The 21,777-nt window shown below is 35.6% G+C and overlaps 1 protein-coding gene across 3 annotated transcripts in view; it reads right to left on the reverse strand.

Annotated features, from left to right (window-relative positions):
- Window positions 1-6,593: 6,593 nt before the first annotated feature.
- Window positions 6,594-21,777, reverse strand: part of LOC123540197 (double-strand-break repair protein rad21 homolog) — a 34,531-nt gene continuing 19,347 nt past the window's right edge. For 2 of the 3 annotated variants that reach the window (XM_045325016.2, XM_045325014.2), the window contains 6 exons: window positions 21,440-21,580; window positions 20,708-20,928; window positions 19,434-19,460; window positions 13,872-13,983; window positions 12,489-12,820; window positions 6,594-11,765 (listed from right to left, as the gene is read on the reverse strand). In XM_045325016.2, the coding sequence (XP_045180951.1) occupies window positions 11,472-11,765; window positions 12,489-12,820; window positions 13,872-13,983; window positions 19,434-19,460; window positions 20,708-20,928; window positions 21,440-21,580 (1,127 nt within the window). In that variant the 3' untranslated portion in view covers window positions 6,594-11,471. The remainder of the gene's footprint in view (window positions 11,766-12,488; window positions 12,821-13,871; window positions 13,984-19,433; window positions 19,461-20,707; window positions 20,929-21,439; window positions 21,581-21,777) is intronic. The other variant, XM_045325015.2, reaches the window with a different exon arrangement.

Here is a 21,777-nt window from a genome sequence, read left to right on the forward strand (position 1 = left end):
CCTATGCACTTGTTACCGCCCCACTATCATGCTAAAAGATCGTGAACTGGTGATGCAACCTGACATCAGGAGATTATGCATTCGAAAAAAATCCATTGCGTTCAATCGAAATATCTAATTGCTGCTTAATAAACCCGGCCATAAATGCAAGAAAATACCATAACCTTCTTTATTATCAGCACTAGGTACATTTAACAGTAATCATGGGGCGAAAATATCTTATCAATACTGTACACAAGTTAAAGCATCACAAAAGTTCCTTCTAGGGCACATGATCATCTTGTAAAATTTTGGTTGCAATGTAATACTATGTTTTAATTAAATATTGGTCATCAGTGTGTGGAACCCCAGGATCAGACGCAAGGACAAGACCATTCTGCCTTATTGACATTCCGTATCTCCACGTTAAAAGCGCCCCCGGGGACGTACGTTACATTTTGCACACAGGGTACGATTATTTCTCACGGTAGCAAAATACGAAAAATAATAGAATTTTGATTTTTTTTTTTTAGTACAAAGCTGCAAGTAACTGCCAACTTCTCCACATGAATCGGCGGAGAAGAACGAATGATTTGAGACACAATGTCTTTTATTAAATCGTCACGGAGAACATACACGTCGCCCGGGCTCGAACTCGCGACCCCGCGATCCGTTGATGCACTCTCCCTATTGAGCTAAGCAGGCGGGATTTTTGGTAAAGAACCATGTTGTTTTCTACTACCTAAAAATATCAAGTCCGCTATTTCCTAGGTATTTACGCTAACATACATGTAAGTTGTTAAATTCTACAACAAAGTAAATCCGTTATCACTTTCAGTTGAGTAAATACGGCAGTAAAGAGTAAATGCGGCAATCAAGAAATTCTGGCTATACTGTATATGACTCGGTCTGTCAATGTCCACGGGCGTCTTCGGGCGGGATGTTCTTGACACGAGAACATGTTCGTGGCGTTTTGGCGCCTGTTCCGGTAGTAAAGAATCACGCTCGAACACCAAGAACATGATCCGAGAACACTGTTCGCGGGTCAAAATTTTACACCACCTTTTACGGGGAGCACCGGGAACACCGTCCGAGAACACTCAACAAAATGGCGGCGAAAAAAAGTTCTGCACTTTTGTCCTTCCTTCTTTGTTTACAGAAGTCAAAATAAAAGTTAGCAACAATGAATCAACGGGGCAGTCCGCAGTTTCAGTGTCACAGATATCCTGTAGAATTTGATGTATTGTTATTGTTTCTTGTGGCAAAATGATGGGCGCAACCATCTTGAATGTTCTTGATTGAACGTTCTTGGCGTTTGTGCGGCTCAAATTAAGGACACGGTTCTCCAATATCTCGCACCGACACTCGAGTTATCAAGAACTTCCGCCCGAAGACGCCCCACGTGTAGTATACCATTCGATGCGTAAGAACGTCGCAATGGGGTTTGTTTTCATATATTCACCATGCGTTCGAAGGTAACGACGTATGTTAACCTTTGTGACAAATAAGATGTTTGGCATGTTTCAAAAAAGCCCTTTTCCATGCTTGGGTTTAGTAATATGCGTTCAGTCAGAGAGTCGCCTCAATTAGGAAAGAATAATTTTAACGTCAGAGGTTATTTGTAAGGTCACGGAGTTTGATTGACCAGCTTGTAATTACAACAGCTTTCTATGCCAGTTGCTCAGTCAAGTGTGACTTACCAGTTCAAAGTGTTCCTTCTACTAGAAGGAACAAAAATAACGGAAAATTCTTATGGTTTGTTACTGTATTGGCTAATCACTCTTAATCTACATTCTAGGTTCTGAATTAAAGTCGAGATTCAGTGTTATATTAAGTTTATAATGCCAGTGTAAACCTGATAGACAGTGTGGAATGAAACTAGATGCCCGCCAGCTGACCTTGACCTTTAAGCTACCAATCTGGTTGTTGCACGTGATGCATTATCTTATCGAGGCAAACATTTGCACCAAAGTATTTACACGGGTGGTAAACGCGCAATCCAATTCCCGCCGGGAATACGCTTACTGGTGTTGCGCGTAAAAAAGACGAAATTGAGGTATGTGAAATTATAATTTTGCTTAGTATGAGACAAGAATAAATTTTCTAGAAAAAAGCAAAATGCTATTCGACACAGATATGATAATACATCATATGTGTAAAATATCTGGTTTGTAATTTATGATTCGGCTCTATTATCACAAAAACTCTGGCGACACGAAACGTGAAAAAAGTATGAAATCAACAAAAATGGCAGTTTCTGACCTCATATGCCTAATCTGAGGACATCTGATGCTTTTTATGATAACTCAACTGTTATAAAGAAACGAATATCAAAATTATTTGTTTCAAATCCTGCTTACGAGGACATAATTGACAAATTAATCATCGGGAATGGGGTTGCGCACCGGGAATGGAGTTGCTCATATACATCATAATGTGTATAATGTATACGCGCAACTCTATTCCCGGGGAGCAACCCCATTCCCGATTATTTTTTTGCCAATCTTTCCCCCAAAAGCAACATTTCATTCAAGTGTATGTAATATTCATGACTGTTTTACATGTGTTTGATCATTCGAAGCGTCACATTTCCAGAAAGAAGGCACAAGAGTTAGAAAATTTGCATTTTTCATGATTCCATGCTTTTTTGACAGCTCGAGCCATCAGAGTTTTCGTGATAACAGAGCCGATTCTTAAATTAATAAGTTGGTATTTCATACATATGATCCTTATTCATTTTTGTGTCGAATAGCATTTTGCTTTTTTTCGAAAGCACTCGTAAATATGTAATTGTTTACAAAAACAAAAACCCACCTACCTCGATTTTGTATATATTGATGCGCAACACCAGCACCGGAAGTCGCGCAACCCATATTTAGCGTATTCCCAGTGGGAATTGGATTGCGCGTTTACCATCCGTGATTTAAGAATCTCTCAATGCATGGCTGAGTCACAGCCCGGAAAAGCAAAACAGCACCGAGTTTTGACCTTTGACCTCAAAGTATGACCTTGATCTTTAAGCTACCAATCTGGTTCTTGCACACAACACACCGTGTCATTGAGGCTAACTTATGTGCCAAGTTATTTAAGAATCCCTTCGGATAAGTTACAGCCCTGACAATCTCGGACGTACGCACGCACGCACATACACCGAACCGCCATTGTGACAACTATGTCGAGCTCACCGCCAGCGGGCTCGACAAAAAAACGCGCGTTATAGCGAGTTTTTTTATCCAAGCTGTCCCGAGGGTTGGAGAAATACCTATCACGTCCAAAATAGAAGAAATATCAGGATCGACTCATAGCCTTGAATTTACAAACTAATTACAGACGTCATCGTTATGGTTTGATCTTGTAAAATTTATGGTCAGTGGAAAAGTTTGTTGAATTCAATGATAACATCTTCAAAAGTTGAAAACCCCGATTGTAGGACATCATTGAGATTAAATGCGTCCTCATACCGTTGCATAAATGAGTCGAAAGGTCTGAAAGAAGGGACAGTTTGTAGTAACAGTATCATGATTAGACAGAGAATGGCGGTCAGCTTGTAAACCTTTCCCTTACCTTTTGCCTAGACCACAAGCATATCCGAAACAACTTTTTATGATGGTTATCGGACAAGTCGTTTTTAATTTTCAACATTATTTATATGGAAAAGTTGGAAGAACATTTGCAAATGCTCTGCCACAACAATATTGGTGAGAATAATACACCGACATGCATGACCAGTTCTACTACATTTGAGGCTCTATATTTGGTTTGGTATGTGAAAAATCATCAGATGTTGATACCGACAAATCTGCTTATTAGAAAGGTCTAACATACAAATGACTAAATTGAAATTGGACTTCAGGGAACAGGATTTTATCTAATGCATCAATCATTTACCGGTTTGTGTCCGATATTACTCCGACGTATGTTACGTGCGTTTTATGTTCATGTGCTATTAAGATCTCCATTTTTCTTTCTTGTCTGTAAACCGCGGACCACAGGCAACCATCTTAGTATGACTCGAGCGTTCTCCAGTTATCGAATTGCCTCTGTGACCTTGACCTTTTACACCCACTCGAAGTATCCAATAGTTTGCAGGTCGTTGGCCCTAGCGTTCTCCTCTTAATGATCCGATTTTGCCCGATTAAGTTTGACAGCCTCTCCCAATTATTGAACAGAAACTGTTGTAAGCACCAAAGTCAATGCGACCTTGACCCCTTAACAATAGAGGCCAATTAATAGACAATTTATGTATACAGAGCCTTTTTCCAAGAGCTGATCATAAATGGTCTTAGGACCTGCCCCTTAACTGCTACACAGTGGGTCTACTATTAGTACACGCCAGAAAGAAGGTTATCTTAAGACCACATTATCTTTACCTTTGACATACTGACCCCAAGAACAACATAGGTCCATCTGTAGGCCTATGGCACTTTTACGGGATTTATTGACTCTGGCCAAGAATTGTCCAGTTGCTGAGGAAACACTTCACCGTATCCGGGTACTCTTGGTGTACTGAGCCCAAAAATAATGACACCTTTAGAACGAGTCTGACCACAGGCAACCATCCTAAAACGTTTGCAACAATTTATTTTCCAACTTTCAGTCTCGTTACCGAGATATTGCCGTTGATGCACTGACTGTCCCACCCCGTACAGGGAACATCAACTGACCAAAGGTCATCATCTTGTCACGTTTTCTTTTACTCAATGTCAAAGCAGCCTCAATCTTTCGAGTGATAATCAAATGGTCTGCAGTTGGACGGGCCTTTCAAGTAACTGACTACATTGTGGGACATTCAAGCTGTGGGAAACATACTGGCGGGCAGAACCATGGAACTATTATTGATCAAACAGATAAGCGACATCACACAGAGTTCCATGCCCGGGGCAACTTCATTCACCAGGTGCAAGGCAGAAGTGGTTCCAATCCACAAATAATGCATCTACCATTATAAATAGAAGTAAGACAAGTTTTATGGTGCATATGCACCATAAGTTTCAATCGTCTATTCAGAGACCACTTTTTAGTTCCCATTTGTAGAAAAAAGAACAAACAAGAGCTCGTAAAACACGAACTGCCCCCTTGATGCATTCAGTAACTGCACAAGCATGAAAGCGTTCTCATCCAGTAACCGTTTAACTGTTCCGGTTCACTGTAACCTTGACCTACTGACATCAAAATCAATCTCAAATTATCGTCCAGAAACGGTTTAACTGTTCCGAGTCACTGTGACTCTGACCTCAAAATCAATAGGGGTCATGATCAATTTCCCTATAAAGTTTCGTGATCCTATGCCCAAGAATTCTCAAGTTATTGTTTGGAAACCGTTTAACTATTCTGGGTCACTATGACCTTGACCTACTGAACTCAAAATCAATAAGGGTCATCTGCTGGTCATAATCAACCTCCCTATTAACTTACATGATCCTAGGCCCAAGGGGCCTTGACTTATCGTCCGGAAACGAGTTAACTGTTCCAGGTCACTGTGACCTTGACCTTTGACATACTCATACTGATATTAAAATCTGGACATGATCTACCTTCTTATCAAATTTCATGATCTTAGGCCCAAACGTTCAAAAGTTATTGTCTGGAAACCGTTTAATTATTCCGGGTCACTATGACCTTGACCTTTGACCTCAAAAAGAATAAGGGTCATCTGCTGGTCATGATCAACCTCCCTATCAAATGCATCTACCATTATAAATAGAAGTAAGACAAGTTTTATGGTGCATATGCACCATAAGTTTCAACCGTCTATTCAGAGACCACTTTTTAGTTCCCATTTGTAGAAAAAAGAACAAACAAGAGCTCGTAAAACACGAAATGCCCCCCTTGGTACATTCAGTAACTGCACAAGCATGAAAGCATTCTCATCCAGTAACCGTTTAACTGTTCGGGTCACTGTTACCTTGACCTACTGACATCAAAATCCATCTCAAGTTATCGTCCAGAAACGGTTTAACTGTTCCGGGTCACTGTGACCTCGACCTCAAAATCAATAGGGGTCATCTGCTGGTCATGATCAATCTCCCTATAAAGTTTCGTGATCCTATGCCCAAGCATTCTCAAGTTATTGTTTGGAAACCGTTTAACTATTTTGGGTCACTATGACCTTTATCTACTGAACTCAAAATCAATAAGGGTCATCTGCTGGTCATAATCAACCTCCCTATTAACTTACATGATCTTAGGCCCAAGGGTCCTTGACTTATCGTTCGGAAACGAGTTAACTGTTCCAGGTCACTGTGACCTTGACCTTTGACATACTCTACTGATCTTAAAATCAGGACATGATCTACCTTCTTATCGAATTTCATGATCCTATGCCCAAACGTTTTCAAGTTATTTTCTGAAAACCGATTAACTATTCCTGGTCACTATGACCTTGACCTTTGACCTACTGAACTCAAAAACAAAAAGGGTCATCTGCTGGTCATGATCAACCTCCCTATCAACTTATATGATCCTAGGCCCAAGGGTTCTCTTGAGTTATCCCTCCTCGAAGGGATGTGGGTGCATAAAAAAGAGTTTGTCACTATCATTTTGTTGGTTGATAAATTCTCATATCAGCCTCACTAAAATGCAATACTTGTATAGTATAAACAACAAGATCTAAGTGACAAAATTACATAACTTTATTTATTTATAAAGGAAATGATTTTCATAGAATAATGATAAATGTTCTATATTACACATGATACACAAGAGATGAAATTTGAACACAGAGGTTTGATATCCCTGTATCGGGAAGTATCCGATTATAAAAGAGGCAATCATTTCAGTTTAAGGAATACTCATATTTGTATGGATAGACATCAAGATAATTACATATATGACGATGCACAATTAAATTTCTATGGCACAAAACACTTTCACGCCATGAGCACACATAGGTAATCATTACCATTAATATTATACCTATCAAACTTTTAACCATTACCCTGCAAAATTTCTTTAATGAACTTGTCCATATTTCAATTTGAACAGTACCATTTACTGTTAAACAGGGGGTTTCCCAAAAAGATACTGACTGAATGGCGAACAGTGCAGATCATGATCAGACTGCATGGATTGTGATCATGGTCTGCACTGGTCGCAAAGGCAGAAACACTTGCCGCCAGCAGGCTAAGGGTTAATGAATGAATTTTATGACTTGTGCCAACAAAGGTGACAGCGTTTATACAGAAGAGTAAGGTACAGGTGTCAAAAAATGTATACAAAACACTTTCAAGGATAATTTGGTGTACAAAAACAGGAACAAGATGTATACTTCAGAGGAGTAAAGTACTGTAGATTAGGCGGGTTTAGCAAGACTTTAAAAAGCAACTTCAAGATTGGTAGCCACATTTGCATGTTAAGAACTTGCGGAAGTTAAGCGATTGTATTTTAGGACAATATACGCGAGTCACATTATTTGCAAATGTTAGCAAAAATAAAATCCACTGTGAATATCACCAAAACTGAAGTAGTAAAGAACACATGGGGGCCAACCTTGTAAAAGCACTTATATACTAGTGATTAAATAATTTAAGACAAAGATCTTCCCAGTCTGGAAGTAACATGCCAGAAACAAAAATCTTTCTATGACTACAAAACACTGAAAATATATAGCAGAATTTTCCTTGACTCTGAAGAACATAAATTAAAAACTTACAACAAAAAGGCTGTTACATTTACTACTTGGCAATATCTTTGGTTTAATGAAATAATTCACACAAGACAGCCAATCAGCTTTTAGTGACCTCTCCTGTTCTTATAGGTCAAAACATAATTTCCACCTCAAGGGAACTAGATGGCTATCACCACATTTTAGAATCAAATACTTTCCAAAACAAGACCAGTAAACAGAAAAAGACACAAACAAACACACTTGGATATTTCTATGGTTATTAGTCTATACTGTAAATGTAACCTAGAACCATCAAAATGAGAAATTTTAGATTTCTAATTTAAACAGTTTACTAAATATTTTCCAGTTTTTTAACTTTTATTTCTATTTGAATTCACAATTCAACAGTAATTTCTAAGAAATGAGCCAACATTTCAGTTCAAACTCCTGATAATGTGCGAAATACAGTATACAGAAAATGCCTTCTATACTTTAAACAAAGGTGATGTACATAAGTATTAAGTCAAGTAACATTTCTTTTTAATCATACTCACACCTGTAAAAAAATCATATACACGTTCATTTATTAATTAACAGAACATTTCCAACAATTCATCCATTGCTTGAGGTCACAAGATGAGTAGAATGCCCCTGTTAACCATGGTTTCAAGCCATCAAATTACAGAAAATATTAGAGAAACAGGTAAGGACCTCACAAATTGCTGGAATTAGTCTGGACTCTCGAGCTGGCCTTGCTTCAATGCATGTATAAAATATATCTCAAGAATTCAAGATGCATATTTCAAACCAGAGTGCTAAGTGATTACTGCTATTACTATGCATGCCCTTCACATATTAAGAATCATGGGCAAAAAGAACTATCTCAAAATCAAAGGGACATCACTGGCATCAATAAAGTTTAAGTTTGGTCAAGATCAAACCAGTCATCCTAATTATCCAGCAGACATGGTCATTTTGACCAATTCAAGGGTCATAACTCTTGAGACACTGGTTAAAATGGCTGATCGTCTGACATTAACTAGATGTAATCCAGATACACACTGCAGTTCAGATGAATTCAGAAAAATGTGTCCTCATTATTAGAGCACCACCAATAACTTTCTCAATTTTTTAACTAAGTTAAGGCTTATACTTTGGTTGAAAAAAAAGGATAAATACTCAAGTTATTATGATAGTCAACACGACCTGGATTTTATAGAAATACTCAAATATTACCCGATTTAGTTCAAAGAGCAAAATACTTAAGGAATAGTTTTAAAATAGTTATTTAATGAACACATTACATCAGGCAGGAATTTCTAAATTAAGCAGAAGCTGGTATGGATCTGCCAGCTCATTAGTGTTTTTCTTAGAAAACCATGAAAAATAAATTGAGGTGGTTTTAAAATCAAGTGGCTGTACATGTCCCCCATTTATTTCCACACAAATACAAACCTAGTATTGGTAATAAATTAGAGGTGGAAACAAACGGCTCCTTTCTTTCTTACCAAAACAGTCAACATTCAGAAGTATGCATGTCAAACACTTCAGGGGAAGATCATACTTTATGATTTTTTTTTTCTTACTGGAAGACCATTAAAATGGCAGGAATGTATGGTATTTAACTGATCAGCTCTAACTTAACAAAGCTTGTTCTATCAACCTACTGGTTATCAGATGTTCCTAGCCATTGAGCAGTTACATTTAATGCACCATTCATGTATACATGTACATTTATATGCCAAAGTCAAATGTTCACAAAACAGTCTTCCCCCAACAAACTTAAATGAATTTCTAATTTTTTATTAGATGTGCATGAATTGCGATATCTTTTTCTGGAAAATAAATAATGTACCTATTAAAGGCATATACAAATTGACAAGATACTTGAAATCTATGCACCTTTTGGCATTAAAGTGTTATAGGCTTATAAACTAAATTTTTTTTTTTCCGGCTTATAAACTAAATTTTCCCCCCCCAAATTTTCCTTCTATTTACCACTGGCATCAGTGAGATGTTGCAAATACCAAAATTTGTGTCTTCTCTAAAGGCTTACAAGTAGGTACCGGTATTTTGTCAATGAAATAAAGAACAAACTGCTATTGTTTTACAAAAATATTAGAAATACATCAAGTCCTTGGGATAAAATCATTTTGCAAACTTTAATTTGGTACATAAACTGTAACTTCTATATTGTATAAAGAACAACTAACTTAGTCCAACTCAGTGACATGGCAGCATAAAAAAATAGATCTCATAATTTCTATTTACGCCTTTCACATGTCTTGAAACCTATTTAACAATCATTTGAAGTAACTGTGTGAGGTACAATTTTAAAATCAAATCAAATCTACATTTAAAAACATTTCCCAGTTTTTCATACAAAAAGATCACAGTCATTTTAAGTCCTTGTCTAAAAATTTAATTTGTATAATTAAAATGACGGTATAAAATGCAAAAGTATGATATAAAACAGTGTTACATAATCTAAATTTAGGATAGTTTATCAAGACACCTGTGTCAAAAGGCTACATAAAATTGTTTCAAGCCACCTGTTCTTGGTCAAATGTATTCAGGAAGCTTTTTTAATTTTTTTTTTTTTCAAAAACGATCATCAAGTAATTTTACAATATGAAAGCAGCAAAAACTATCAACTGGCTTCTTGCTCCCAATTTCAAAGTTGAATAAATGAATTTTACAGAAATTGATAGAATTCACTGAACCTGAATTAAAAGCTGCTTTCAGTTCATAGTAAATCAATTTTCAACATTTGATTGTAGACAGAAATATGATATTAACAATACTATAAATTCAATGTTATTGGGCCTTGAGACATTTCATTATGCATTAACAATTCAATATAAAGCCCCTTTTCAACATTTAATGATAGATGAAACATTCAATGTAAAGCAATTTTCTGTTTAATGTTCAATCATGGATAGAATTATGTCATAAACAATTTGTTCATTCGCTTCAATTACTGAACATAGTTCAGAAAGTAGATCACTGAATAGCCAGACTGAATTCACAAAGCCTTCCACAAAGTACCATATGAATTGTATTTATCTGATTCACAAGGCCATTTGAGCTGTGCCATGAGAAAATTAAGTGGGTTTGCGACCAGCATGGATCCAGACCAGCCTGCGCATCCGCGCAGTCTGGTCAGGATCCATGCTGTTCGCTTTCAAATCCTATTATAATTAGAGAAACCGCTAGTGAACAGCATGGATCCTGACCAGACTACGCGGATGCGCATGCTGGTCTGGATCCATGCTGGTCACAAAGCCACTATGTTGGTTTTCTCATGGCGCTGCTCACTTTATCAATTCTTAGATACAGCATTAATAACTGACAACAATCATACTTTAAAAACAACACAATAAATGGTTTTGTTTATACACATACACATAACTGCTGCCTTTTCGAATCATAACAGAGATCTGATAGATGCAAAAACTCCCATTTAAGCTACAATCTGTATTAACTAACACCTTCCACTCCAAACTGCTTTTTGTAATAATACCTTTAAGGAAGTATTTCTGAAATTTAGAAGTTCCTTTACAGTGCTTTTCTTTAACAAACTCATTAGAAGTGCCAGAAGATGGTCCTATAATCAACAATTACATTTCAAAATGGGTAAAATTTCATTTTGTTAGTCCAATATTTTGAATTTTGCAACTTATTAAGAGTATTTCATTTTTGCATCCACTGATTATCGACATATATATTGCACATTGCAATATAATGTATTGAAGACACCTCTGTAAGCTTTGCACCGTCTACATATCCCTTCCATAGTAGCAGAAACATCATTTCTGGGAAGAGCTGCTATCATAAGATTTTCTTTAAAAACACACTCTTTTTGACTATCTAAAATGCCCTGTTCTTAGCACGCCATTCCAAACTTTGGTCCTTTACCGATTAGAATATCCCCGAAGGGTTCAGTCTGATTCACTTCTACCACTTTATGCTTTTTCAAAACTAACAATGTATAGAACTTTGATGTGACTTGTTTGCGATTCAATTTTCTTGCCATGTCCTTAAAACTGAGTTCATCGGTATATCTGAATCCCTGATCTAGAGTATGCTGCATTTGTTCTGTACGTTTTGTCCATCTTTGTTCCTCTTGCTCCTCGTCCTCTGGCATCTGGTCTCCGCCCTCAACATCAGCGCCAAATGACTGAAAATAATATACGAATGACTAACTAGAAGTTTGTCTTTAAAGTAGTGAGACATTAGGATTATCTTTGTAGGCTATTTAGGTGACGATACATAGCATCTGGATACCTTCCTTTAATATTCTTCCATTAAAATAATCTAAAATTAAGTCAACCTTCCATCATGCTACTGCATATTGAAGTGCAAGCACAAAGCACAATCTTTAAAACCAAGAACAATGAAAAATAGAATTATGGGGATGGAAGTTCTTACATTCTTTTATGATTAAATTTTAAATTAATACTTGCCATAGTTCAATATAATTTCATTTAACATTTTATAAGCCAGCAGAAATTAGTTTTAAGGATGGTGATATATATGGATCATTTATCGCAGCTTTGTTTTTAAGAACTTTTTGTTTTGGGCTTAACGCCATTTTTCAACAGTATTTCAGTTATATCATGGCCGGCAGTTAACCTTACAAGTGTTCCTGGATTCTGTACCAGTACAAGCCTGCTATCTGTAACTGCCAACTTCCCACTTTGAATCAGAGGTGGAGGACGAACGATATGTCAGACATAATGTCTTTTATCAAATTCTGAAGGAGAACGTACACCCCATGACGATTTGATAAAAGACATTGTATCTGACATCAAGAACTGTCTACAGTCCTATTATTGGTAACAATTTCACTTATACTACTAATCAACCAAAAAAAAGCCTGCATCAACGTGATAACACTTACTATTGGTCCGACAGAAGGTGGTCCAACTGATGCCGGCCCTACAGAGAATGGTGCTATAGATGGGGGACCCTCATCCTCATAGTGAGGCTGTATCAAACTCGGTACCTCTGGTAAATCTATTTGTGGTTCGATTACAGACTGGCCGAAAATATCAGAAACATTTGGTTGTTGTTCATGAGCAGATGAACTATGACGGGGTGTCTTTGGTGCTGGTGGTTCTGGGATAGATTCATCACTTCTGCGAGATCGTTTTGAGGTTTCAAGTATTGAAGATTCTTCCATTATGGTGCTAATTTCTGGCCGTATAGTTGACATGCCAACCTTCGATTTTTCTGAAAACACCATTAAATGAAATACAGTATTCATCAAGCACAGCATACACAGGTAACATTCATTTAATCTTATATTGACATAAATACTACAAACAACTACCTGTTGAGCCATTTGAAAGCATTCCAATTTATATGCAATCCAACAGTAAACTATAATCTGACTGAATTCCAACTCGTGTGATCCAACAGTAAATTCAAAGAAAGACCTTTTGGAAATGCATTTTCAAACAAATTATTCAGTAGCAATCAATGGGTCTTTTTTTCGCCTTTGAAGGCAGAAAGCGGTGGAAATGCAAACACATTCATAATTTCTGAGCAATCCATCTAGACTGCTTCCTTTATATCTATAGCAGTGAAGTGCTGATAAAACAACATTTAGTCTGCTTGGACACTGACATACGAGACTCCAAACCAGATTCTTGTCAAAATGTTATTTCAAAGTACTATGAATAACTAAATTAATACATTATTTTATATTTTCTTTAAGATGCACAATACAATTATTCCTCTACATATAGCAAGTATTTATTGCACAAATTTAAGTTTTTCAGAGCTTTTTATATATTTGATCTAGTTCAACTACCTGATTTCCCATAAAGTGATAATGTCCAAAACTGGCTGCACCATTTCGTTTATAAATTTTAATATTCCTACATAAAAACTCTATGAAAGTATCTAAATTTTTGAAGGCTCATAATGCCTTTGTTTATAACACTGCTGTAACATTTTTTTTGTTCTATACATAAAATATATAAATGTCTTATTAAATTTCTTAATTGTTTTCTCCGGTTTGATACTGATTAATATACATAAATGTATTATTACAATACATCCATTAGTTTTGATTACCTTACTTTATGGCTGTCATATAACTTCATGTGCAGAATTGGAATTTGTGCTTTCTAACAATGTAATTATGTACAAGACATTGGACTTCTGTTTCAGCTGTTTTTAATACAAAAGCCTAACGGAACTTTTACATCAATCTGTGAGACAGCACTCTCCAAATGTTGAATTTTCCCAAGCAGAGGCTCGTAACCTTGTTTGTTACCTGTTATAGATCTGTCTTCTTCTCGTGATATTTCTGGCGCTTCCAGTTCCAATCTCTCTTCATTCTCATCAAAGTCCTCGCTCGGCCGCGTCTTCATGTTACGTTTAAACATCTGTGGAAAAAAGTTACAATAAAACATCTTACTTTAATCAATTATGTTAAAAAGAAACTCAAAAACATGAAAATATGTGCCCCCTTCTGTGTCCATATAATTACAGGGTTAAAAGAAAAACTTACAAAACAACCCGTAACTTTGCGAACCATTGCAATCGTTCAAAAGTATCTTCTGTACTTAAATACACATCACGGATAAACAGTTAGAAATTTTTTTTACCACTTTTGTGTACTAATGAATAATAATCTGAAAAACAGTTTTTGGTTCCGATGGCAGTATATTGTCAATTTTTATCAAGTTATGTATTTCAATATTTCAAGGGGGCACAAAAACAGGGCAATATTTCAAATTCCGTTTCTTTTTAACTGAAAACATGACTTCAATAAAACGTGCATGGCAAACAGTAACTTGTAACAGCCACTAAAGCCTGTAACTTAATTTATAAAAGCAAAAATACAATCACAATATTTGCTCATGCATGAAGCAAAAACAGAACAGAAACTTGGCTATGTGCAATTCTTTTTTTTTATATATATAAACATGATTACAGGGGTTCAGACTCTACATAAGGTTAGTCGTTTAATACCTTAGATATTGATAAAGAGATCTCAGTTTGTATCCTGTATATCACCGATTCAAAGTCTCAAAGATGTACAAGTAAAATAGTATTGTCTTGAATAAACAGCTGTTGTTCACCTAACAGGCTTCTGTGACTTATTTCTAACATAACCAGGGTTGTTAATAATTACTTGCGAAAGTAATGCATCATGATCAAATTAGCTTTACATAGTAAAAATCGGCATTAAATTAGCATTAGCATTACTCATTAAATTAGCTTTACATAGGGTGCATTAGCATTAACTAGCATTAGCATTACTTTTTGTTAATCATTGCATGTTATAATCACGTACACTATTTGTTTGTTTTTCCTTTAATCATTTTCGTTGTTTATTTCATAAAAGCAACACATGACTTTATTACATTTATCATTTGTAATGAATCAAATCTACCAACTAGGGATTATATATAATTTGTATGAAATACTTGGAATGATCCAACAGCACCATAAGAAACACGGCATTTAAACTCTACAGTATTTTGTATCTGTCTATGTCTCCAGTGCTTGATGTATTATAGTTTATCACTGTTGTAATTTATGAACATGAGCTGCTCAAAGATTTGAGCGTTTAGTCTGCTTTACAGTATTTACCTAGGTAATCTATAGTTAAATACATGTATGACTTTCTTGGGACTCGACTTTCTTGTATTATATCTGATTTTTCTTTTACCATTTATAAAAAAACACTTATGTTGAAAGTCAAGTACCTGTTTAATGACTCCCTAACACCCTATATGACATGGCATGTAAAAGCAAGCTCGCCATGTCAAAGCTAGCTGCCTTAAGGTCTTTAACATCACTATCAGTCAGGGATTTTTTAAGGCCGATTTTTAATCGAATGTCCGCTCAGGTACCGATTCGATTAAATCTTGCGAACTGTTCTATGTTCCATATACATGACTGCGACCACATTTAATCAAGCTCGCCAATTTTTACCAGAAGTGAAAATATGTCGAGTAATTAATAGTAAATATTATACGAATAGTCATAAAAAGTATGCTGCTGACATGAAACAGCTGTCAAGTTTTAGCTTTGTCAATCAAAAAGTACTGAGAAACAGACCACAGCAATAAAGTCCCAGGATTCGGTAAGATAAGCGAACGCCGATGACGAATTAAACACATCCTCGAATCAAGACTGTTCTAAAACAATGTTTTACATTGGATAAAACACTGAACACAAGTCAAGCTGGTACTGACCCACCCTTCTTTGTCTTAAGAATTTTTCTGTGACTTTCTTTGTGCAATTTAGCATACACTTTCAAGAGACAAAAAACAACAGAAAAGTGACTTGTATTTGTAATGTGACATACAATGCTGAAATAAATTTCATATAATGGTAAAACTTATTTTTGAAATTTCCCAATTTTCAGGTTTTACGTGCCATTTTCCCCAATTGAATGGGCCCTGGGCCCCGGGTTTGAAATGGTAAAAAAATCCCTGTCAGTGGCATACTGTTAATTGATAACAAGAGGGCCATCAAGGCCCTGTATCGCTCACCTGACCTATTGACCTAAAGATCATCAAGATTAACATTCTGACCAAGTTTCATGAAGATACAGTCATAAATGTGGCCTCTAAGAGAGTTAACAAGCTTTTCCTTTGATTTGACCTAGTGTCCTAGTTTTTTATCCCACCTGATCTAGATTTGAACATGAGCTATAGATCATCAAGATTAACATTCTGACTTAGTTTCATTAAGATAAGGTCATACATGTGGTCTCTACAGTGTTAACTAGCTTTTCCTTTGATTTGCCCTGGTGACCTAGTTTTTGATCCTACATGACCCAGATTCAAACTGGATCTTGAGATCATCAAGATTAACATTCTGACCAGGTTTCATGAAGATACAGTCATAAATGTGGCCTCTACAGCGTTAACAAGCTTTTCCTATGATTTGACCTGGTGACCTAGTTTTTGACCCCAGATGACACAATATCAAACTCATCCAAGATTTTATTGAGGGTAACATTCTGACCAAGTTTCATTAAAATTGGGCCAAAATTGTGACATCTAGAGTGTTAACAAGGTTTTCCTTTGATTTGACCCGGTGACCTAGTTTTTTTGACTCAGATGACCCAATATCGAACTCATCCAAGATTTTATTGAGGGTAACATTCTGACAAAGTTTCATTAAAATTGGGCCAAAATTGTGACCTCTAGAGTGTTAACAGTCAAATTGTTGACGATGACGGACGGACACAGGGCGATCACAAAAGCTCACCTTTGAGCACTTCCTGCTCAGGTGAGCTAAAAAGGTGTCAAAAGGTAACAATGATTCTGTTATTTATTTTGGTTGACAAAACTAATTATGACACACTTTAATGGTTTTTATAAATTTGCACTATGGAGCTGTCCGAGGTTTTAAATATTTAGTTCAATGCATTAATTTGCATTAGATACACTGTGAATGTTATTAAATATTTAATTGGTTGCAGATAAATAGTGCTAGTGTTTTAAGTAAAATTGTATGTTCAAAAATGTTTCATAACTAGGTGGCCTATATAATTTTATCAATATTTAGGGAGAATATTGTGCATACATGAACATTTGGACTGTGTTTTATGTCCTTCTGTTATTAAAGTTTTGTGGTATATATCTGGATATGATCTGGTTCATACCAAGTTAACTTGAACCTGGGATTTCCAGTGATACAGAAAATAATGCCTACGTAATGCTAAGCATTAACATTAGCATTACTAACTTTGGCATTAAATTGGCATTACTTTTAATATTAAAATTGTGGCATTAATCATTACTTGGCATTATTTGAAAAAAAAAACAAGAGCTGTCAGAGGACAGCAACGCTCGACTATTCAACAGCCTTGTCAATTGAATGAATACAAAAGTTGAAAAAGGGGCATAATTTTGTAAAATGCAAAGTAGAGGTATTGAACCTCTGTACTGCATGTCATATCATGACAGTGAACAAGTGTGTGAAGTTTCAATCCTTTCCAATTTGTGGATACTGAGATACCAGCTTACCGTAGATACCCATGTATAATGCGCAGTTTTTTGACTCCCGGGACCACCCCCGAATCGTGGGTGCGCATAATACACAGGTATAGACAATTTTCCAACTTCAAAACAAGTTTGTTACCGATGTTCGCCATTTTGGTAAAGGGAAACTACTCCCCGCGCTTACTGTCTCCGCTAAAATCTAAGATTGCCGTTACGTTCCGTAAAAGATCGAATTGTTTATTTTTCTTTCAAAAAAATTAATTTCATATAAATTTAAAAGTATTTTGACGAAAGAAATGTTTATAAATCACAAAAATTATGTTACTTATTAAAGATCGAGAATTATCTTTAACCGAGATCAAACTGTGAACAACATAATTGACACGAGGTGACACGTTAATTGCCGGTAATTACTGGCTTTATGATCGTGACAAAAAGACTATCACACCTTTTGTTATCAGTTTAAATTGAGAAGCTCATGTCATTTTGAAAGATACCATTCCGAAATATTGAATCAGCTGCTATTTATTTATTCAAAATAGTGAATTAAAAAAGGTAAAACAACAAATATAACAATAATTTACTGGTTTTATTTTCGAGAAAACAAAAATCGATAGTACCGTGAGACCGATGCTGCTCTCCGCCGCGGAGATAAAATTTATTACCGGTGTCGATGTAAACTCTACTTTCGTTTTCCATCCACCTCAAAATTGACCAAATTTTTTTTTTTTTTTTTTTTTTTTTTTTTTTTTTTTTTTTTTTTTGTCCCCAGGATTTTGGACTAAGATCGGGGGTGCGCATTATACACGGGTGCGCATTATACATGGGTATCTACGGTACATACAAAAACTTAACAAAAAAGTGCTAAGTCAAAGGGGCATAATTTTGTAAAAATGCCAAGTAGAGTTATGGGACCTTCACAGTGCATGTTAGATCATGACAGTGAACAAGAGTGTGAAGTTTCAATCCATTCCAATTAGTGGATACTGAGATATCAGATTACATACAAAAATTTAACCAAAAACTGCTAAGTCGAAAAAGGGGCATAATTTTGAAAAAAAAGAGAGTAGAGTTATGGGACTTGCTTAGTGCATGTCAGATCATGATAGTGAACAAGTATGTGAAGTTTCAATCCATTCCCATTAGTAAGTACTGAGATACCAGCTTACATACAAAACCTTCACCAAAAATTTCTAAGTCGAAAAAGAGGCATAATTTTGTAAAAAAGCAAAATAGAGTTACGGAACCTGTGCAATGTAGATCAGTTCATCACAGTGAATAAGTGTGTGAAGTTTCAATCCATTCCCACAAGTGGTTACTGAGTTACCAGCTTACATACAAAACCTTAACCAAAAATTTCTAAGTCGAAAAAGGGGCATAATTTTGTAAAAAAGCAAAATAGAGTTATGGAACCTGTGCAATGTAAGTCAGTTTGTCACAGTGAATAAGTGTGTGAAGTTTCAATCCATTCCCACAAGTGGTTACTGAGATACCAGCTTACATACAAAACCTTAACCAAAATCGGGACGCGGACACGGACGCCGACGCATGGGCGAGTGCAATAGCTCACTATTCTATGAATAGTCGAGCTAAAAATGCATAAAAATAGCATTAGAATTAGTACAACCCTGAACATAACTCTACCTTAAGACAGTGCAGCCTTTACCAGATCCCTTTCTATTTTCTATAGATTTTCTCATTTCTTTACCAGACCACATGAAATATTGTATGTCAGGCAGTATTTTGTCGACTCAGTTCTCAATTCTTATCAAATAAACTACTCAAGTTTAGCCATTCAAACTTGCATTATTTTTCATAATAAAAGATCATTCAAAAATCACAACAACAACATCGACAGCTATATTTACCGCCACCTTATCCTGACATATAATGCTCTGAAAACATATAAATAACCCTACTTTACCTGCATGATGGCCATGCAGGCAAAAATGATAAAAAACTGATATTTTTTGTCCCTTGTAAGATCCCACTTTGGTATCTTACCTTTCTTTTTCCCTTTTGTTTACCTTTCCTCTGAAATTAATCTTACATATCACCTAATGCCATTGATAACAGACTTACAATGTCTTTTCCCAACACCATAACTTGACATCATGCTTGACTTATTTTAATAAAAAACATTTCATTCTTTCACAACTCATATGCCCAAATAAGTATTCACCAATGAAAGCCAGTCTTTCACAGGACACAATCTTAAAAGTTCATTCCTTCTTTACTGTAAGCTCTTCCCACAGCCAGACCTTTTTTTTACAAGACTGACTGGAATTTTTACTTAAGCATGTCAGGTTCCAACACATTTTGTGAACTTAAGCCCAGTCAAAGACCATTTGTATACAGCAAGTCTGCTTCCCACTTGATCTTTTTCTGTAACTCTGCCAACTTCTACACTTCTTAACAATTCAAGGAGTAGAATCTTAATACTTATACAGATATTACATGTTACAGTACATTAACTTTCTATTTTTGTGACAGCAGTTCTCTCACCAATAACTGTTAAGTCAGCATCCTATATGCACGAAATTACAGAGGATGACAAGTATTAAAAGGTTTGTGTCCCCAGGCACATATGGTCTTTAACAGCCAAAATTTTTTTTTTAAAAATTACAAAATTTTAAGTATTACCCTCACTGGTCATGGCAATACTACAAGGGGCTTGATACATTAAAATAAATATCTTATACTGATATCTGCTGTAATTTTGGTCTGATTTCTGTATTATTCAGTTCTCTGAATATTGCATTTTGTTTTGCCGACAATGTCACCAAAGAAAAGTCAACAAAATACAATGACTGTAAACAATGAAAGTTTGCAAAGACCATGTCTAAAGTTTTTCACAGAGATGGAACTCGTATCTTTCTTTGGGACTAATGGATTTTAAAGCTTTGAGTCCTTACAAACTAATAAATCTAGATTTCTGAAATTATCACTGCCTTATCACCTAGTTCGAAAACTGACTCCAAGACGGAGCCACATTTTCTACTGTATCTCTGAAACAGAAATTTATTTTATTAATTTCTTTTTTTTTTTTGTTAGAGCACAACATTTTGCTTCACACAAGTGCACAGCTGTTAAAAACTGCATTTTTATTCACAACATAGTATGAAGAGCGAGTCAAACCCACCTTTAGGATATTTCTTGATCTTATTGCACATCCTGGAAGAGCAAATAACTTCTCAAAGCCACCAGTCTCTTTCCATTGCATCAGTTTTTTAGTGGGTGGAGCAAGATCGAGTGTGGTTACAATATCAGATGTATCAGACAACTGCATCTTCATGGTCTCACTAGGGATACCCTGCTGCTCATCAACAATCAACTTTCGCTTTCTCTTTTTTCTTTCAACACCTTAAATACATGTTATGTAACATATTAAAGTCTTGCAAATTTGCGCTCTTTACGAAGAGAAGGACATGGAAATACATTTTGTTGTATACTAAGTATTATACCAAAACAAAACTTAAATTTTACATGAAAAAAAAATTAATTTCATGGATCTCATTAAATATTAAGTAAAAAAATAAAGTTCTCGTTAATAATTTTCAATAATGTTTTCAGACAGTTGTTACAATTTTATACATCAAAGCCTTCTAGAAACCAACTTTTCATACACTCAAATGTTTTTTTCCTCGAGGTTAAAAGAAGCGTTTAATATACATAGCCATTTAATGACCTAAAAGGAATACAACTAATACAAGAGTTTTTCATTTAAATCTAGCCAGTTTTTTCATTTAAATCTAGCCAACAGTTCACTGTCTTGAATTATTAAACATATTTACGTAACATATTTGTTCAGTAAATTGTAAATTTCTAAGAAAATGATGGTCACATGTACAAAGTATTACATTTATTCACTTACCTGGCATATGTGTAGTATCTAATGGTTCTAGAGCAAAGGCTTCATTCTCATTGGTAATAAGAGTTGTCTGCTCTCCTGATGTGCCAGGAACCGGCGTTGCAGTCATCATGGAATCTAATGGTGCTGCTAATTGCTGTTGCTCTATAAATATAAAAATAATTATATCATGGTGTGCTGACAGAATTCAAATACTTTTCAATTACTTCTTTGTTACTTTTTTTAAAGACTTTTTTCTTGAAACCATGTAAGGAAATCCAACAACTTTTTTAGAGCAAGTAAATCCAAAACAAGTGTTATAGCTGACACATTATCCTCTGTATAACTTGTGATAAAATCCT

Source organism: Mercenaria mercenaria, chromosome 16 (assembly GCF_021730395.1).
Source record: "Mercenaria mercenaria strain notata chromosome 16, MADL_Memer_1, whole genome shotgun sequence".
NCBI classification, from domain to species: Eukaryota; Metazoa; Mollusca; class Bivalvia; order Venerida; family Veneridae; genus Mercenaria; species Mercenaria mercenaria.